Source organism: Eretmochelys imbricata, chromosome 5, assembly GCF_965152235.1.
Source record: "Eretmochelys imbricata isolate rEreImb1 chromosome 5, rEreImb1.hap1, whole genome shotgun sequence".
Taxonomy (NCBI): Eukaryota; Metazoa; Chordata; order Testudines; family Cheloniidae; genus Eretmochelys; species Eretmochelys imbricata.
Genome location: NC_135576.1, coordinates 92008916 through 92024243, shown reverse-complemented (window position 1 = coordinate 92024243; position 15328 = coordinate 92008916). Strand labels below are relative to the sequence as shown.

The following is a 15328-nucleotide window of genomic DNA, read 5'->3' as shown; positions in this document are numbered from 1 at the left end:
CAGGAGTGCCGGGCAGGCGGGGCAGGGCAAGACTCTGCTCTGCAGCAGGAGCACTGGGGGACTGCAGGCAGAAGGGGTGAGGAAGGGCCCCCACTTGCTCTGGCTCAGGGCCCCACTAACCCCTAATCCGCCTCTGCACTATGGGACCTCACCCATTTTTTCCTTGTCATATAGCTGTAATCTATGCCTATAAACTGGCTTGCTTTTGGGCCTAGCAATTAGAACAGGAGATTAGGAGAACAGAGACCAGATTTTATTCCTGAGTCTTCCACTGACTTCATGTATGGCCTTGGGCAAGCTACGTCACCTTGCTGTGTCTCCGTTTCTATATTTAAGCAAGATACATTTATCTTGCTTGAATATGCGTGAGAATAACTTCAGTGAAGTGCTTTGATCTTTGCAGACTCCAGGTGCAATCAGGAGTGCAGCATACTATCATGCTGACTCTGCCACTTTTCAGGAGAGAGGTACACTCCTATGGAGCACAACTGGTGCAGAGGTCAAGGTCCCAGAATGTCCTTAATTTTTTTTCCCAGTGAAGTATCTGAAAACATCCATGTAACTCATCAGCGAGGAAAGGTACAATGTGTGTGTGGAGGTGTCCTACTGAAAAAGGAAGCCAGGGCCAAGAGGAAATAACTGTTTGCACACTGCTAAATACTGACACCTTTTATATCTTTTTAAATCCATGGTCATTTTGATAGAAGAAAATGAATTAACTTAATTTAGTTTATAGAGGGGGTTTTACCTCCCATTTGTAATCCCACACACTGCCTCCTGTTTTAGCTGCTGCAGCAAACTCTCAGAGCCTATGTGATTATACAATTACATTTTCCTTTTTTTAGAAATGTTTCCTATTCCCTGTCTCTATGTGAAAGACCCATACAAGCAACAAAAAAACCTGCCAAAATGACAATATAGGGGAACGAGTGAAACGGACTATACATAAAATGCTGTCAAATGAAAAAGTTAAAATGAAAAAGAAATTAATTTTCCTATAGTATTGCTTCTTAGCTTTGTGGCTAAAATTAGAGTATGTTGCCTTTAGCGTCTTTCAATTTATAGTTATATTAATTGATACTTATAAAAATGGTAGTTATTTTAAAATCACGTTGCTGTCCAAAGTTTTTTATGACAACTTTTTTTAAACTAATCCAGAATCCCTCCCAGAAAGCCTACAGCTATGCTATTTTGCCTCTCTAGGCCCTGTACAGTGCATAGTTCCTAAAAGAAAGCAACATAAAAACAAGAGAAGGCTTTGATTAATTCAAAAGTTTTATAAATAGCAAAATAAATCAAGTAGCATTACTTATATACCATAGCTGTTTTATACCTATAATACACGTTAAAAGAATGCATTTTGTGCAATAATTTATACGGATAACATAAGAATGGCCATACTGGGTCAGACCAAAAGTCTCAAGCCAGTATCCTGTCCTCTGACAGTGGCCAAAGGCCGGTGCCCTTAAGTGAATGAACAGACAGGTTTCCATCAAGTGATCCATGCCCTGTCACCCAATCCCAGCTTCTGGCAAACAGAGGCTAGGGACACCATTCCTGCCCATTCTGGCTAATAGCCACTGACGGACTTATCTTCCATGAATCTATCTAGCTCCCTTTTGAACCCCGTTATAGTATTGGCCTTCACAACACCCTCTGGCAAGGAGTTCCAGAGGTTGACAGTATGTTGCGTGAAAAAAAACTGTGTGTTTGTTTTAAACCTGCTACCCATTATTTTCATTTGGTGCCCCCTTGTTCTTGTATTATGACAAGTGGTAAATAACACTTCCTTATTTACTTTCTCTATACCACTCATGATACCATCGTATCCCACCTTAGCCATCTCTTTTCCAAGCTGAAAAGTCCCAGTCTTATTACTCTCTCCTCATACGGAAGCCGTTCTATACCCCTAATCAATTTTGTTGCCCTTTTCTGAACCTTTTCCAATTCCAATATCTTTTTGGAGGTGGGGCAACCACATCGGCATGCAGTATTCAAGCTGTGGGTGTACCATGGATTTATATAGAGGCAACATGATATTTTCTGTCTTATTATCGATCCCTTTCTTAAAAATCTTAAAAAAAAAAAATCATCCTTTTCTTGATGATTCCCAACATTCTGTTTGCTTTTTTGACTGCCGCTGCACATTGAGGGGATGATTTCAGAGAACTATCCACAATGACTTTGCACGTATACAAAAACTTTCATTATATGGCCTCAAAATATTTTACAAAGATTAATTAAAGAAGCCTTGCAGCAAGTTTGTTGCATGGCCCAGGGTTACACCAAGTTTACACAGACACACATACAGAGATTTGTCCAAGGAAAGATACTGATGATTATCCCAAATATCCTAACTCACAGGCCTGTTCCCTATCCAGTAAACCACTTAGTTCTAATATTTATCAAAGGAAAATAAATGTAATATGAACACCATTCTAATGTCGGTTGTATAAATACATACATATCCAGAAAAACAGCATTTAGCAGAATGCAAGCTCCATCTTTCATTACAATATTCAGTAGTACTGGGACCATTCCGAGACATCAAGATAGTCACTTGTATAAGAATCTGCAGGATTGGGGACAATGCTATTGAAGTGCTTTGAGAATTTCCACAACATAGGACTTATTTCATTGCACTCCCAGTTGCAAGGCATACACGCACTCCTGAAAAACAAAACTGGTGCAGAGGTCAAGAGGGCCACTACCAGACTCAATTTTTTTCCAGTACATTTTTTGAAAATATCCATGGCAACAGAACACATGTGTTAAACAAGTGAGGGCTACTTTAAATAAATAAATAAAATAAATAAAAGTAGATAGCAAGCCTTATCCCCCATCCATCGAACATGACTGTTCTGCTGTCACAGGCATCTTCAAAAAATTTACTGGAAAAAAATTCAGCCCTCGACCTCCATACCTGCTGTGCTCTGCAGGAGTGCATGCATGCTTCACAACTGAAAGTATAATCAGCTGAGTAATAATAATAAAAGTATGCAGCAATTCTATAGCACCTTCCTAAGGAAGGTCTCCAAGTTCTTTACAAAAACAATGTACCTAGTCCTGCAAACATGTACACGTCAGTAAATTCAGTGGGACTACTCATGTTTATATTTGAAGCATCAGGGTCATTACTGAATTAAGCTTTTCTACCACAGTGGTATTATCCTCCTTATTTTAAGATGAGGAATCTGAGGCAAATTTACCCAAGGCCACACTGCTAGTCAGTGGCAGAGCCAAGAATAAATCCTAATTCTAAGTCTCCTATTCTAACCACTGCCTCAATCTATGGTGCATTCCGTTGGAACCCACACTCTGTCACCGCTCGTTTATGGTAATCAGTTAAGCTCCCAAAGAGTGCCTGGAAAAGTGAAAGATAAATATATGTTAAATAAATGCTAGCAACAGCTCAAATGTTTAGCACAGCATATGTGACTTTACATTTTGTTGTGAACCAAGGGAGACCAATCCTGCAACTAAATGTATGATTTCTTGACGTGGTAAAGATTTACATTAAATGCACAGACAGAAAAAATACCTGGTGAGCTCTTCTTTAATCTTCAAGGGTTCATGTGGGTAGAATTTCACTCTAAAGCACATGGTATATGGTGGATGAGCTGAAACATTATTAAAAAAAAAAAAAAGCATGAGAACAGCAGCAAAGAACATCACCTCAATCACACTCCAGGAGAAGCTTTCAACAGTCTTACCAAATAGCCTGTGAGATGATTTGCTCTGCAACATCAGGCAGCACACCAAACAAAAACAAAAAATAAAAATATTCTATGGAACATATTACAGGAAAGCCCAAAGCATATGCAGGATCCAGCCAAACTACGCAAATCAATTACATGGTTTTGCGCCTCACAGTATTTATTGCTCAACACATGCAGTGGAAAAAAATGTAGTTGTTTTTCATGTCAATTAACATAGTAAATCAGAAGCTTTAATCTCCTCTCTTGTTGCAGTGAAGTGCAAATATGTCCTGTATAACTGTTTTTCCTGGTGATGGTAATGCCTAGATTACAAAATGGAACAAGCCATTCACTGAATTTCATTTGTGCCTGCAAACAACTTACCTGTACCTGAACCAACAGTTTTGTAATTAGAGATCATCATCACTTTCAGATAATCAGATCTCAAACTGAAGTACTGTATCAGCAGTGGGGTTTGATTAAGTTTAATGTTTTAACCTTTCCAAAGAGGATATATACAGTGCTTAATTACTCCAGTAAAATTACAGTAACACAATCTATATCTATTTCACTGATCTGATATTTCAGCTGTCATTTTAGTGTTTGCCTATTATACACACACACACACTTTTGAGAGGAAGACAGCACACGAGAGAGAGCGCGCGCGCGTATATTAATGAACACAGCATTACACTTTCTTACTTCATGCCTTAACATGGCAGCAGGGAGATTCTGTAGTTCTATTCCAATAATGTAGTTTCCAGTGAGCACTTAAGTGTAACTGCAGCCCCGGGAGCCCTAATATCTAGTAATCATGTTAGGGTGAGAGAACCATGAGCGCAGAGCAGTACTAATGTGAAAGTAAGAGACCATGATCTATTCAGTTAGGAGGAATCACCACAGATTACTTTTTTATCTATTTTATATATATATATATATATATATATATATATATATATATATATATATATATATATATATGCCGTCAAACAATTAAAAAATCAATCATGCTGTTAAACAATAATAGAATACCATTTAAATATTTTGGGATGTTTCCTACATTTTCAAATATATTGATTTCAATTACAACACACAATACAGAGGGTACAGTGCTTACTTTATATTTATTTTTGATTTAATATTTGCACTGTAAAATACAAAAGAAATAGTATTTTTCAATTCACCTAATACAAGTACTATAGTGCAATCTCTTTATCATGAAAGTGCAACTTACAAATATAGAATTATGTACAAAAAACCAGCATTCAAAAATAAAACAAATGTAAAACTTTAGAGCCTAAAAGTCCACTCAGTCCTACTTCTTGTTCAGCCAATCGCTCAGACAAAGAAGTTTGTTTACATTTGCAGAAGATAATGCTGCCTGCTTCTCATTTACAATGTCATCTGAAAGTGAGAACAGCAGTTTGCATGTCGCAAGATATTTAGATGCCAGATACGCTAAAGATTCATATGTCCCTTGATGCTTCAACCACCATTACAGAGGACATGCATCCATGCTGATGACTGGTTCGACTCGATAACGATCCAAAGCAGTGCAGACCACCACATGTTCATTTTCATCATCTGAATCAGATGCCATGAGCAGAAGGTTGATTTTCTTTTTTGGTGGTTTGGGTTCTGTAGTTTCCACATCAGAGAGTGTTGCTCTTTTAAGACTTCTGAAAGCATGTGCCACACCTTATTCCTCTCAGATTCTGGAAGGCACTCCAGATTCTTTAGCCGGGGTTGAATGCTGTAGCTATCTATAGACATTTCACACTGGTATCTTCTTTGCATTTTGTCAAATTTGCAGTGAAAGCGTTCTTCAAACAAACATGTTCTCGGTCATCATCCGAGACTGCTATAACATGAAATATATGGCAGAATGCAGGTAAAACAGAGCAGGAGACACATAATTCTCCCCCAAGGAGTTCAGTCACAAGTTTAATTAATGCATTTTTTTTAAATGAGTGTCATCAGCATGGAAACATGTCCTCTGGAATGATGGCCGAAGCATGAAGAGGTATACAAATCTTTAGTGCATCTGGCACGTAAATATCTTGCAATGCCAGCTAGAACACTGCCATGCGAACGCCTGTTCTCACTTTCAGTTGACACTGGAATTAGAAGTGGGCAGCATTATCTCCCGTAAATGTAAACAAATTTGTTTCTCTTAGAGATTGGCTGAACACGAAGTAGGACTGAGTGCAGTTGTAGGCTCTAAAGTTTTACATTGTTTTGTTTTTGAGTGCAGTTATGTAACAAAAAAACTACATTTGTAAGTTGCACTTTCATGATAAAGAGCTTGTACTTCAGTACTTGTATGAGGTGAATTGAAAAATACTATTTCTTTTGTTTATCATTTTTACAGTGCAAATATTTGCAAAATATAGAGTGAGCACTGTACAATTTGCATTCTGTGTTGTAATTGAAATAGATATATTTGAAAATGTAGAAAAACATCCAAAAATATTTAACAAACAATAGAATACCAATTGAAATTTAACAGTGTGATTAATTGCGATAAATTTTTTTTAATCGAGATTAATCTATTTGAGTTAATCACGTGACTTAACTGCAATTAATCGACAGCCCTAATACATTTCAGTTTTTAGATTTAAATAAAAATTAACCTTATTTTATAAGAAAATACTGTTTATTAGGAAAGCAGACATTTGTGGACAAATGTCAATATTCTATAAACCACCACCACAGCTTTGCCAGAAGAGAGACAAGTGATGGAATGAGCACAGAGACTGCACTTTCCTCTCAACAACTCAATTCTTTGTACACTTACCAATATGAACACCTTTTTTTTTTCCATGGCTACCACTAAGCTGCCACAGGCCTTTAATTTGAATGAATATTCATGCTGGCACGTATCAACACTAAACTCCCTAATATGCCTGGGAGCATTGCTTTTTCTGAATGCCTAATCAGCTTGGGAAAGAGAAGAGTTTTAAAAGAAATAAGAGAAAACAGACAAAACAGGCAAAGAGAAATTACCGAGGAGGAAAAAAAAAGAAAGTTGGAATGGATGTAAGACATATAGACATTTGAGTGAATATGATCCCATAAATCAGAACATAAGAATGCCCATACTGGGTCAGACCAAAGGTCCATCTAGCCCAGTATCCTGTCTTCTGACAGTGGCCAATGCCAGGTGCCCCAGAGGGAATGAACAGAACTGGTAATCGAGTGATCCATCCCGTCGCCCATTTAAACCTGTTGCCTATTAATTTCATTTGGTGGCCCCTAGTTCTTGTGTTATGAGAAGGAGTAAACGCTTATTTACTTTCTCCACACCAGTCACAATTTTATAGACTGCTATCATAGCCCTCCTTAGTCGTCTCTTTTCCACGCTCAAAAAGTCCCAGTTTTATTACTCTCTCCTCATATGGCAGCCGTTCCATACCCCTAATCATGTTTTCTCAACTCCAATTCCAATTGTATTCCAATTCCAATACATCGTTTTTGAGATGGGGCGACCGCATCGGCACGCAGTATTCAAGATGTGGGCGCACCATGGATTTATATAGACGCAATATGATATTTTATGTCTTATTATCTATTCCTTTCTTAATGATTACCATTCTGATTACCATTCAGATTACATTCTGTTCACTTTTTTGACTGCTGCTGCACATTGAGTGGATGTTTTCAGAGATCTATCTACATTGACGCCAAGATCTCTTTCTTGAGCGGTAACCGCTAATTTAGACCTCAACATTTTACATGTATAGTTGGGATTATGTTTTCCAATGAGCATTACTTTGCATTTATCAACACTGAATTTCATCTGCCATTTTGTTGCCCAGTCACCCAGTTTTGAGAGATCCTTCTGTAGCACTTCACAGTCTGCTGGGACTTAACTATCTTGAGTAGTTTTATATCATCTGCAAATTTTGCCACCTCATCGTTTACCCCTTTTTCCAGATCATTTATGAATATGTTGAATCGGACTGGGCCCAGTCCAGACCTCTGGGGGACACCACTATTTACGTCTCCTCGTTCTGAAAACTGACTATTTATTCCTACCCTTTGTTTCCTATCTTTTAACATTACCAGTCCATGAGAGAACCTTCCACTTATCCCATCACTGCTTACTTTGCTTAAGAGCCTTTGGTGAGGGACCTTGTCAAAGGCTTTCTGAACATTTAAGTACACTATATCCACTGGATCCCCTTGGCCCACATGCTTGTTGATCCCCTCAACAATTTCTAGTAGATTGGTGAGGCATGATTTCCCTTTACAAAGACCATGTTGACTATTCCCCAACAAATTATTTTCATCTATGTATTTGACAATTTTGTTCTTTATTATAGTTTCAACCAGTTTGCCCGGTACTGAAGCTAGGTTTCCCAGCCTGTAATTGCCAGGGTCACCTCTGGAGCCCTTTTTAAAAATTGGTGTCACATTCGCCCAGTCATTTGGTACAGAATTGGATTTAAATTATAGGTTACAGACTACAGTTAGTAGTCCTGCAATTTCATATTTGAGTTCCTTCAGAACTCTTGGACGAATACCATCTGATCCTGGTGACTTATTACTGTTTAATTTATTAATTTGTTCCAAAACCTCCTCTAACACCACCTTAATCTGGGACAGTTCCTCAGATTTGTCATCTAAAAAAAGAATGGCTCGGGTTTGGAAATCCCCCTCACAACCTCAGCCGTGAAGACCAATACAAACAATTCATTTAGTTTCTCCACAATGGCCTTATCATCCTTGAGTGCTCCTTTAGCATCTCGATTGTCCAGTGGCCCCACTGGTTGTTTAGCAGGCTTCCTGCTTCTGATATACTTAAAAAAAATTGCTATTACTTTTGGAGTCTTTGGCTAGCTGTTCTTCAAGTTCTTTTTTGGCCTTCCTGATTATATTTTTACACTTCATTTGCCAGAGTTTATGCTCCTTTCTATTTTCCTCACTAGGATTTAACTTCCACTTTCTAAAGGATGCTTTTTTGCCTCTCACTGCTTCTTTTACTGTTTAGCTGTGGTGGCTCTTTTTTGGTTCTCTTACTATGTTTTTTAATTTGGTGTATACATTTAAGTTGAGCCTCTATTATGGTGTCTTTAAAAAGTTCCCATGCAGCTTGCAGGGATTTTACTTTTGATGCTGTACCTTTTGATTTCTGTTTAACTAACCATCTAATTTTTGTGTCGTTCCCCTTTCTGAAATTGAATGCTACAGTGTTGGGCCACTGGGGTGTTTTCACCACCACCACAGGGATGTTGAATTTAATTATATTATGGTCACTATTACCAAGCGGTCCAGCTATATTCAACCTCTTGGACCTGATCCTGTGCTCCACATAGGATTAAATCAAGAATTGCCTCTCCTCTTGTTGGTTCCAGGACTACCTGCTCCAAGAAGCTATCTCTGCATCCCTTGCTGAGGTGATATATACCCAGTCAATATGGGGATAGTTGAAATTCCCCATTATTACTGAGTTTTTTTAGTTTAATAGCCTCTCTGATCTCCCTGAGCATTTCACAGTCACTATCACTATCCTGGTCAGCTGGTCGGTAGTATATCCCTACTGCTATATTCTTATTATTTGAGCATGGAAATACTGTCCATAGAGATTCTATGGTACAGTTTGGTTCATTTAAGATTTTTACTTCATTTGATTTATGCTTTCTTTCACATATAGTGCCATTCTCCCACCAGCACGACCTGTTCTGTCCTACAATATATTTTGTATCCTGGTATTACTGTGTTCCATTGATTATTCTCATTCCACCAAGTTTCTGTGATGCTTATCAATAACCTCATTTAATACAAGTCACTCTAGTTCACCCATCTTATTATTTAGACGTCTAGAATTGGTATATAAGCAGTTCAAAAACTTGTCACTTTTTAGCCGTCTCCCATTACATGATGTAATTGAATAAGACATTTTTCATTTGACTGTTTCTCATCAGATCCTACCTGTATTTTATCTTCCATCCTCTCCTCCTTACTAGGTCATGGAGAATCTCCATTACTAGATCCTCCCCTAAGGGATGCCTCTGTCCAAACCACGTACTCCTCCGCACCTGTCGGCTTTCCCCCAGCTCTTAGTTTTAAAACTGCTCTACAACCTTTTTAATGTTAAGTGCCAGCAATCTGTTTCCATTTTGGTTTAGGTGGAGCCCATCCTTCCTGTATAGGCTCCCCCTTTCTCAAAAGTTCCCCCAGTTCCTAATAAATCTAAACCCCTCCTCCATACACCATCGTCTCATCCATGCATTGAGACCCTGCAGTTCTGCCTGTGTAACTGGCCCTGCACGTGGAACTGGGAGCATCTCAGAGAATGCTACCATGGAGGTCCTGGATTTCAATCTCTTACCTAGCAGCCTAAATTTGGCCTCCAGGACCTCTCTCCTATCCTTCCCTCTGTCATTGGTACCTGCATGTACCATGACCACTGGCTGCTCCCCAGCACTACACGTAAGTCTATCTAGAGGTCTCGAGAGATCCGCAACCTTCGCACCAGGCAGGCAAGTCACCATGTGGTTCTCCCGGTCATCACAAACCCAGCAATTTATGTTTCTAATGATCAAATCACCCATTACTAATACCTGTCTCTTCCTATGGAGTTCCCTCCCCCAGAGAGATATCCTCAGTGCGAGAGGATACCACATCATCTGGGAGGAGGGTCCAATCTATGGGATCGTTTCCCTCTGCTCCAGATGTTCTCCTTCCCTGAGACTTTCATCCTCCTCAACAGCACAGAGGCTGTCAGACCGGGGATGGGATTGTTCTACTGTGTCCCGGAAAGTCTCATCTGTGTACTTCTCTGTCTCCCTTAGCTCCTCCAGCTCAGGCACCCTGGTCTCCAAAGCCCGCACTTGGTCTCTGAGGGCCAGGAGCTCCTTGCACCGAATGCACACATATGCCACCTGCCCACAGGGCAGGTAATCATAAATGCTGCATTGGGTGTAATAAACTGGGTCACCCCCACTTTGTTGCTGGACGTCCGCGTGCATTCTCTTTTTACTCCTGCAGCTGGTTCCTTTGTTGCTCTTTTTATCAGGTGGTGTTTCTTGGCTTACGTTTAAAGAAGTTTAAGGAATGTTAAGTGTATGTAGCCCCTCCTCACACTCCCATTGTAAACTCCCTCGCAAAACTCCCGTTAGCCGCTCCTGTCCCCCAGCTCCTCTGGTTGCTTAGCAGCGGGCTTTTTAAAGCCCTGGTCTTTCTGAGTAGCCCCGCCCTCTGGTTAAAGGTTGCTGGGTGCTAAAGGGCTTAGGGATCAAAGCCTCGCTAAGAAGCTCTCAGCCTTGCCTAGCAGGCCGCTAGGCTCAGCACCCACACAGTCCCCCAAACAAACAGACCACACAGTATATTTCAGTCCAGCAGCAAGCACACCACAACACAAACACACAACAGACAACAAACTTACCCCAAGGGTCACATAATCGCTTCTCCTTCACCTGGAGAAGTCCCTCACAAAGCTCCCGTTAGACTTATTCAATATCTGGATACATATATATAGCAGCTTCCCAGACTTATTAACTCATGTGCTAGTTATAATGCCTTGTGAATTGTGAAGTCACTTTCATATCACGTACGGAAGTGATAAGAAGGAAACAAATGTTTGTTTCCTTCTTTGTTATGGTTGGATTTTTAGGTTTATTTGTTTTTTGTTTGTTTGTATTTTTTTTAAGGTGGTGGTTGTTATACTTGTTTTTAGGAGGAATATATTTTACAAGATTTCATATTTGTATATATGGCTAACCACTACAGAATGTATATTGCACTTTTTTAAATAAATAAATAGTCAAAAGAAACATTGGGAGGAGTGCAAAAAAGAAAAATATGAGTGCAATAAAAGACAAAAATAAAGAAAGGGAAAGGACACAAGTAGAAGGTGTTAGTGGAGAAGAGAATAAATAAGTAAATGGAGACAGAACAATGAGTTTGGTTCAACTCACAATGGCACAGAGTTTTCTATCTTTTCTCTGTATATTTCTGTTACTCCACAATGTACAATACAGTGACTATGCCATGGTCAGTGTTTGAATACTGAAGCTAATTGATCATAGGCCTGACCCAAAGCCAAATGAAGTCTAAAGAAAGACTCACATTGGCTTTGCCTTCTGTGGACTTTGGATCTGGTTCCTTGTTATCAAACACAATGCCAACGTCTTTCAAATACAATTGCAATCCAGCAGTAAAAAAGAGAAGGGAGTAAACTTCTGGAGGTTTACTGTATACTCATCAGGTGCGCTGTGAGGGGGCAAAGTGGAAGGTCAAGTGAAACTCCTCCCCCCCAGAAATGAAAAGAGCTGCTGTCAGATTCAGAGCTAGCCATGTATGAAATCACCACATAAAGAGCTAGTACATGCTATAGGCTAGTGCAGGGCCCTAACGCATAGTGGGCCTGATCCAAAGACCGCTGAAGTCAATGAAAAGACTCCCATGGGTTTCAGTGGGGGCTTTGGTTCAAGCCATTGTTTTTCACACAGGGAAAAACACATCTAAAGAGATAAAGAAAGGTCAAATTCTGGCCCCCATTCTGGCGATGTGCTGCGGACATAAAAGAGCCATAACAGCCCCAGGGAGAATTCCCCAGGAGCAAGAACAGCATTGGGCCAGCATTGGGTCTTGGATGAAGAGTAACCATAGGTATAGTGCCTTGTGCTGTGGCTATTTTGGGCTGCAGAGTAGCCCATAGGCGGACGTGGATCATGAATCTAGCCCAAAATCTTCAATATTTTTCCCCTTAGCATGTGACATTTCATGGACATTTTGAAAAGAAAGATGACAACATCACTAACAAGTTCTGTCCTATGATCCTAATTACAGTGTTGTTCAGAACAAATGTGTCCCTGTCATAAAAATAAAGGGAAGGGTAACCACCTTTCTGTATACAGTGCTATAAAATCCCTCCTGGCCAGAGGCAAAACCCTTTCACCTGTAAAGGGTTAAGAAGCTAAGATAACCTTGCTAGCACATGACCAAAATGACCAATGAGGAGACAAGGTACTTTCAAATCTGGAGGGTGGGGGGGGGGGGGAGAAAACAAAGGGTTTGTCTGTCTGTGGGATGCTTTTACCGGGAACAGATCAGGAATGCAGTCTCAGAACTTCTGTTAGTTAGTAAGTAATCTAGTTAGAAATGCGTTAGATTTCCTTTTGTTTAATGGCTAGTAAAATACTCTGTGCTGGATGGAATGTATATTCCTGTTTTTGTGTCTTTTTGTAACTTAAGGTTTTGCCTAGAGGGATTCTCTATGTTTTGAATCTGATTACCCTGTAAGGTATTTACCATCCTGATTTTACAGAGGTGATTCTTTTATCTTTTCTTTAATTAAAATTCTTCTTTTAAGAACCAGATTGATTTTTCATTGTTCTTAAGATCCAAGGGTTTGGGTCTGTGTTCCCCTGTACAAATTGGTGAGGATTTTTATCAAGCCTTCCCCAGGAAAGGGCGTAGAGCTTGGCGGGATATTTTGGGGGAAGACGTCTCCAAGTGGGCTCTTTCCCTGTTCTTTATTTAACATGCTTGGTGGTGGCAGCATACAGTTCAAGGACAAGGCAAAGTTTGTACCTTGGGAAAGTTTTTAACCTAAGCTTGTAAAAATAAGCTTAGGGGGGTCTTTCATGCAGGTCCCCTCATCTGTACCCTAGAGTTCAGAGTGGGGAAGGAACCTTGACAGACCCTATCTATCCAAACCCAGGAAAGTGACTACAAGATATCCTATATTTCTTTTGAATTGAAGGTTATTAGGTACAGTACTCTCCTTTCCCCCCCCACCATTGATAAATGAGGTAGATCAACCAACATGGCGGTGGGGGAACTCATACGAGTTCTTTCCCCCATTTTACTTTTAAAATAATCATAAGCCTAATGGAATCGTAGTAAACAATCTTTTCATCGTAAGTGAACAGCAAGTAAAAATATTTGTGCATATTACAGCACTGAAATCAACAGCAAGAAAAAATAATCATCTCTCTCACACATTCCTATACATTTTATGACAGCAGGCATGACCACAAGAACAGCAACGAACACTACTGGTTCAGGGGAAACATGATTATCAAGCTTGCCAGTCACTTTCCTAAAACAAAATTACGTTCAACCAATCACTCAGACATTAAAAGTGGAAACGGTGACAAATAAAACAGAACTTCATTTTCAAAAGAAAATTTCTCCACCAAAAAACCAAACAAAAATAAAACCCCAAGGAGAATATAATTGGGTTTATAATAGCTATAAGGCTTTTCTGTCAGAGAAGTCCTTTATCTGTCAGATAAGAACCAGCTGCTGTAGAAAAAATGCCCTAAGGCTTCGTCATGATTTCCTCCTGTGAGGCTTTGCCATATTGCTTAAATATATTCATAACTATAATTATTTCAAAGGATTGTAGGAAAGAGAATTGCATTGGCTGCAACTTCCTCACAATTAGGTTATTAATTCACCAGTTTATATACTAACAGAACTCGGGAGGTGAAGGAAGTAAATGGAATAAAACCCACTTGAATTATATCCTATATTGAAACTGTCAGCTGCAGTAAATCAAGACACAAATTCCATGTGAAGGAACTTTACACATTACATGGCATGTTTCCAGGCAATTAATTGTAATGTTTGTATTTATACCCAGCTGCAGAAAGCAACACTTAATTGTAAGAAGTTCTTAGTTGAAACTAGGCATCAACAATGATTTCTAGACTAACGAGTGCCTTGTGTCCTTTCACTACACACTCTGGTGTACGAGTATCTGTCTCATAAATGTTTCAAAGCAAACCCACCTGAACAGCTCTGGTCTTCAAATACAAGGCAAAGAGAGTTGACTAGACAATTTCAGGAGAATGATATGCCTAAGAAAAACTATACCCTCACTTCTTCCGTCACTTTGTTCACAGAGTGATCATCATCAAAAGCAACCCTATTCTGGAGAACAGCTATTTATATCAGAAAAATCCTCTTGAAACAAAAACTCGTGAAAAGCAGGTGTAAAAAATAATCCAGAAACTTCAGGTGGATGGGTGGCAAGTAGAGAGGCATGCCAACTGGTAGGATTTCTTAAACAGCTGCCTTTGCATGAGGACAGAGCGACAGGGCTCCACATATACCTCCAATAAAACTGTTACTTTCAACCAACAACATGGAAGAGAGGCAGTCACTGAAGTCCAAAAGCAGATGTTTAAGCTATTTCTGTATTTCTGAGAGTGCAAGTATGCAGAAAACTTTCTGCCTACCTCAGTGATGTTCCATGTTGCCTGGGCAGTGTTAACCTTAAAAGTTATCAGGCTTTAAAAAAAAAAAAAAAAATCTAGTATCCAAATATTTTCTATTGTTCATCAGCTCTGCAGAAAAATCTCTGGAGAGCCCTGAGGATATGCCACTATTCTGCTTCCCCTCTTGGCAAGTACATCAAATGTTTATGCAATCCACTTCCTGAACACCTGTAAGTGAGCCTGAGAGGATGATAGTCTGTATGTGGTGGGGATTTTTGGTTTTTGTTTTGGGGGAGGGGGAGGAGAGGGATACCAAATGCACCATAAATTCCATATCACAGGTTCTCCCTCAATTACTGTACAACACAGGTAGGAAGAGAGCACAGCCTGTTGACAAACCTAATGATTCAAAGTATTTTAACAAGACTTTGTTAAAGGGAAGGGATCATAGGGGAA

At 39.6% G+C, this 15328-nt stretch overlaps 1 protein-coding gene across 1 annotated transcript in view; it reads right to left on the bottom strand.

The window, feature by feature from the left end:
- FRMD3 (FERM domain containing 3) overlaps positions 1–15328 on the bottom strand; it is a 216885-nt gene that overhangs the window by 94387 nt on the left and 107170 nt on the right. The window contains exon 4 of the mRNA XM_077816390.1: positions 3542–3620. Coding sequence (XP_077672516.1) covers positions 3542–3620 — 79 coding nt within the window. The remainder of the gene's footprint in view (positions 1–3541; positions 3621–15328) is intronic.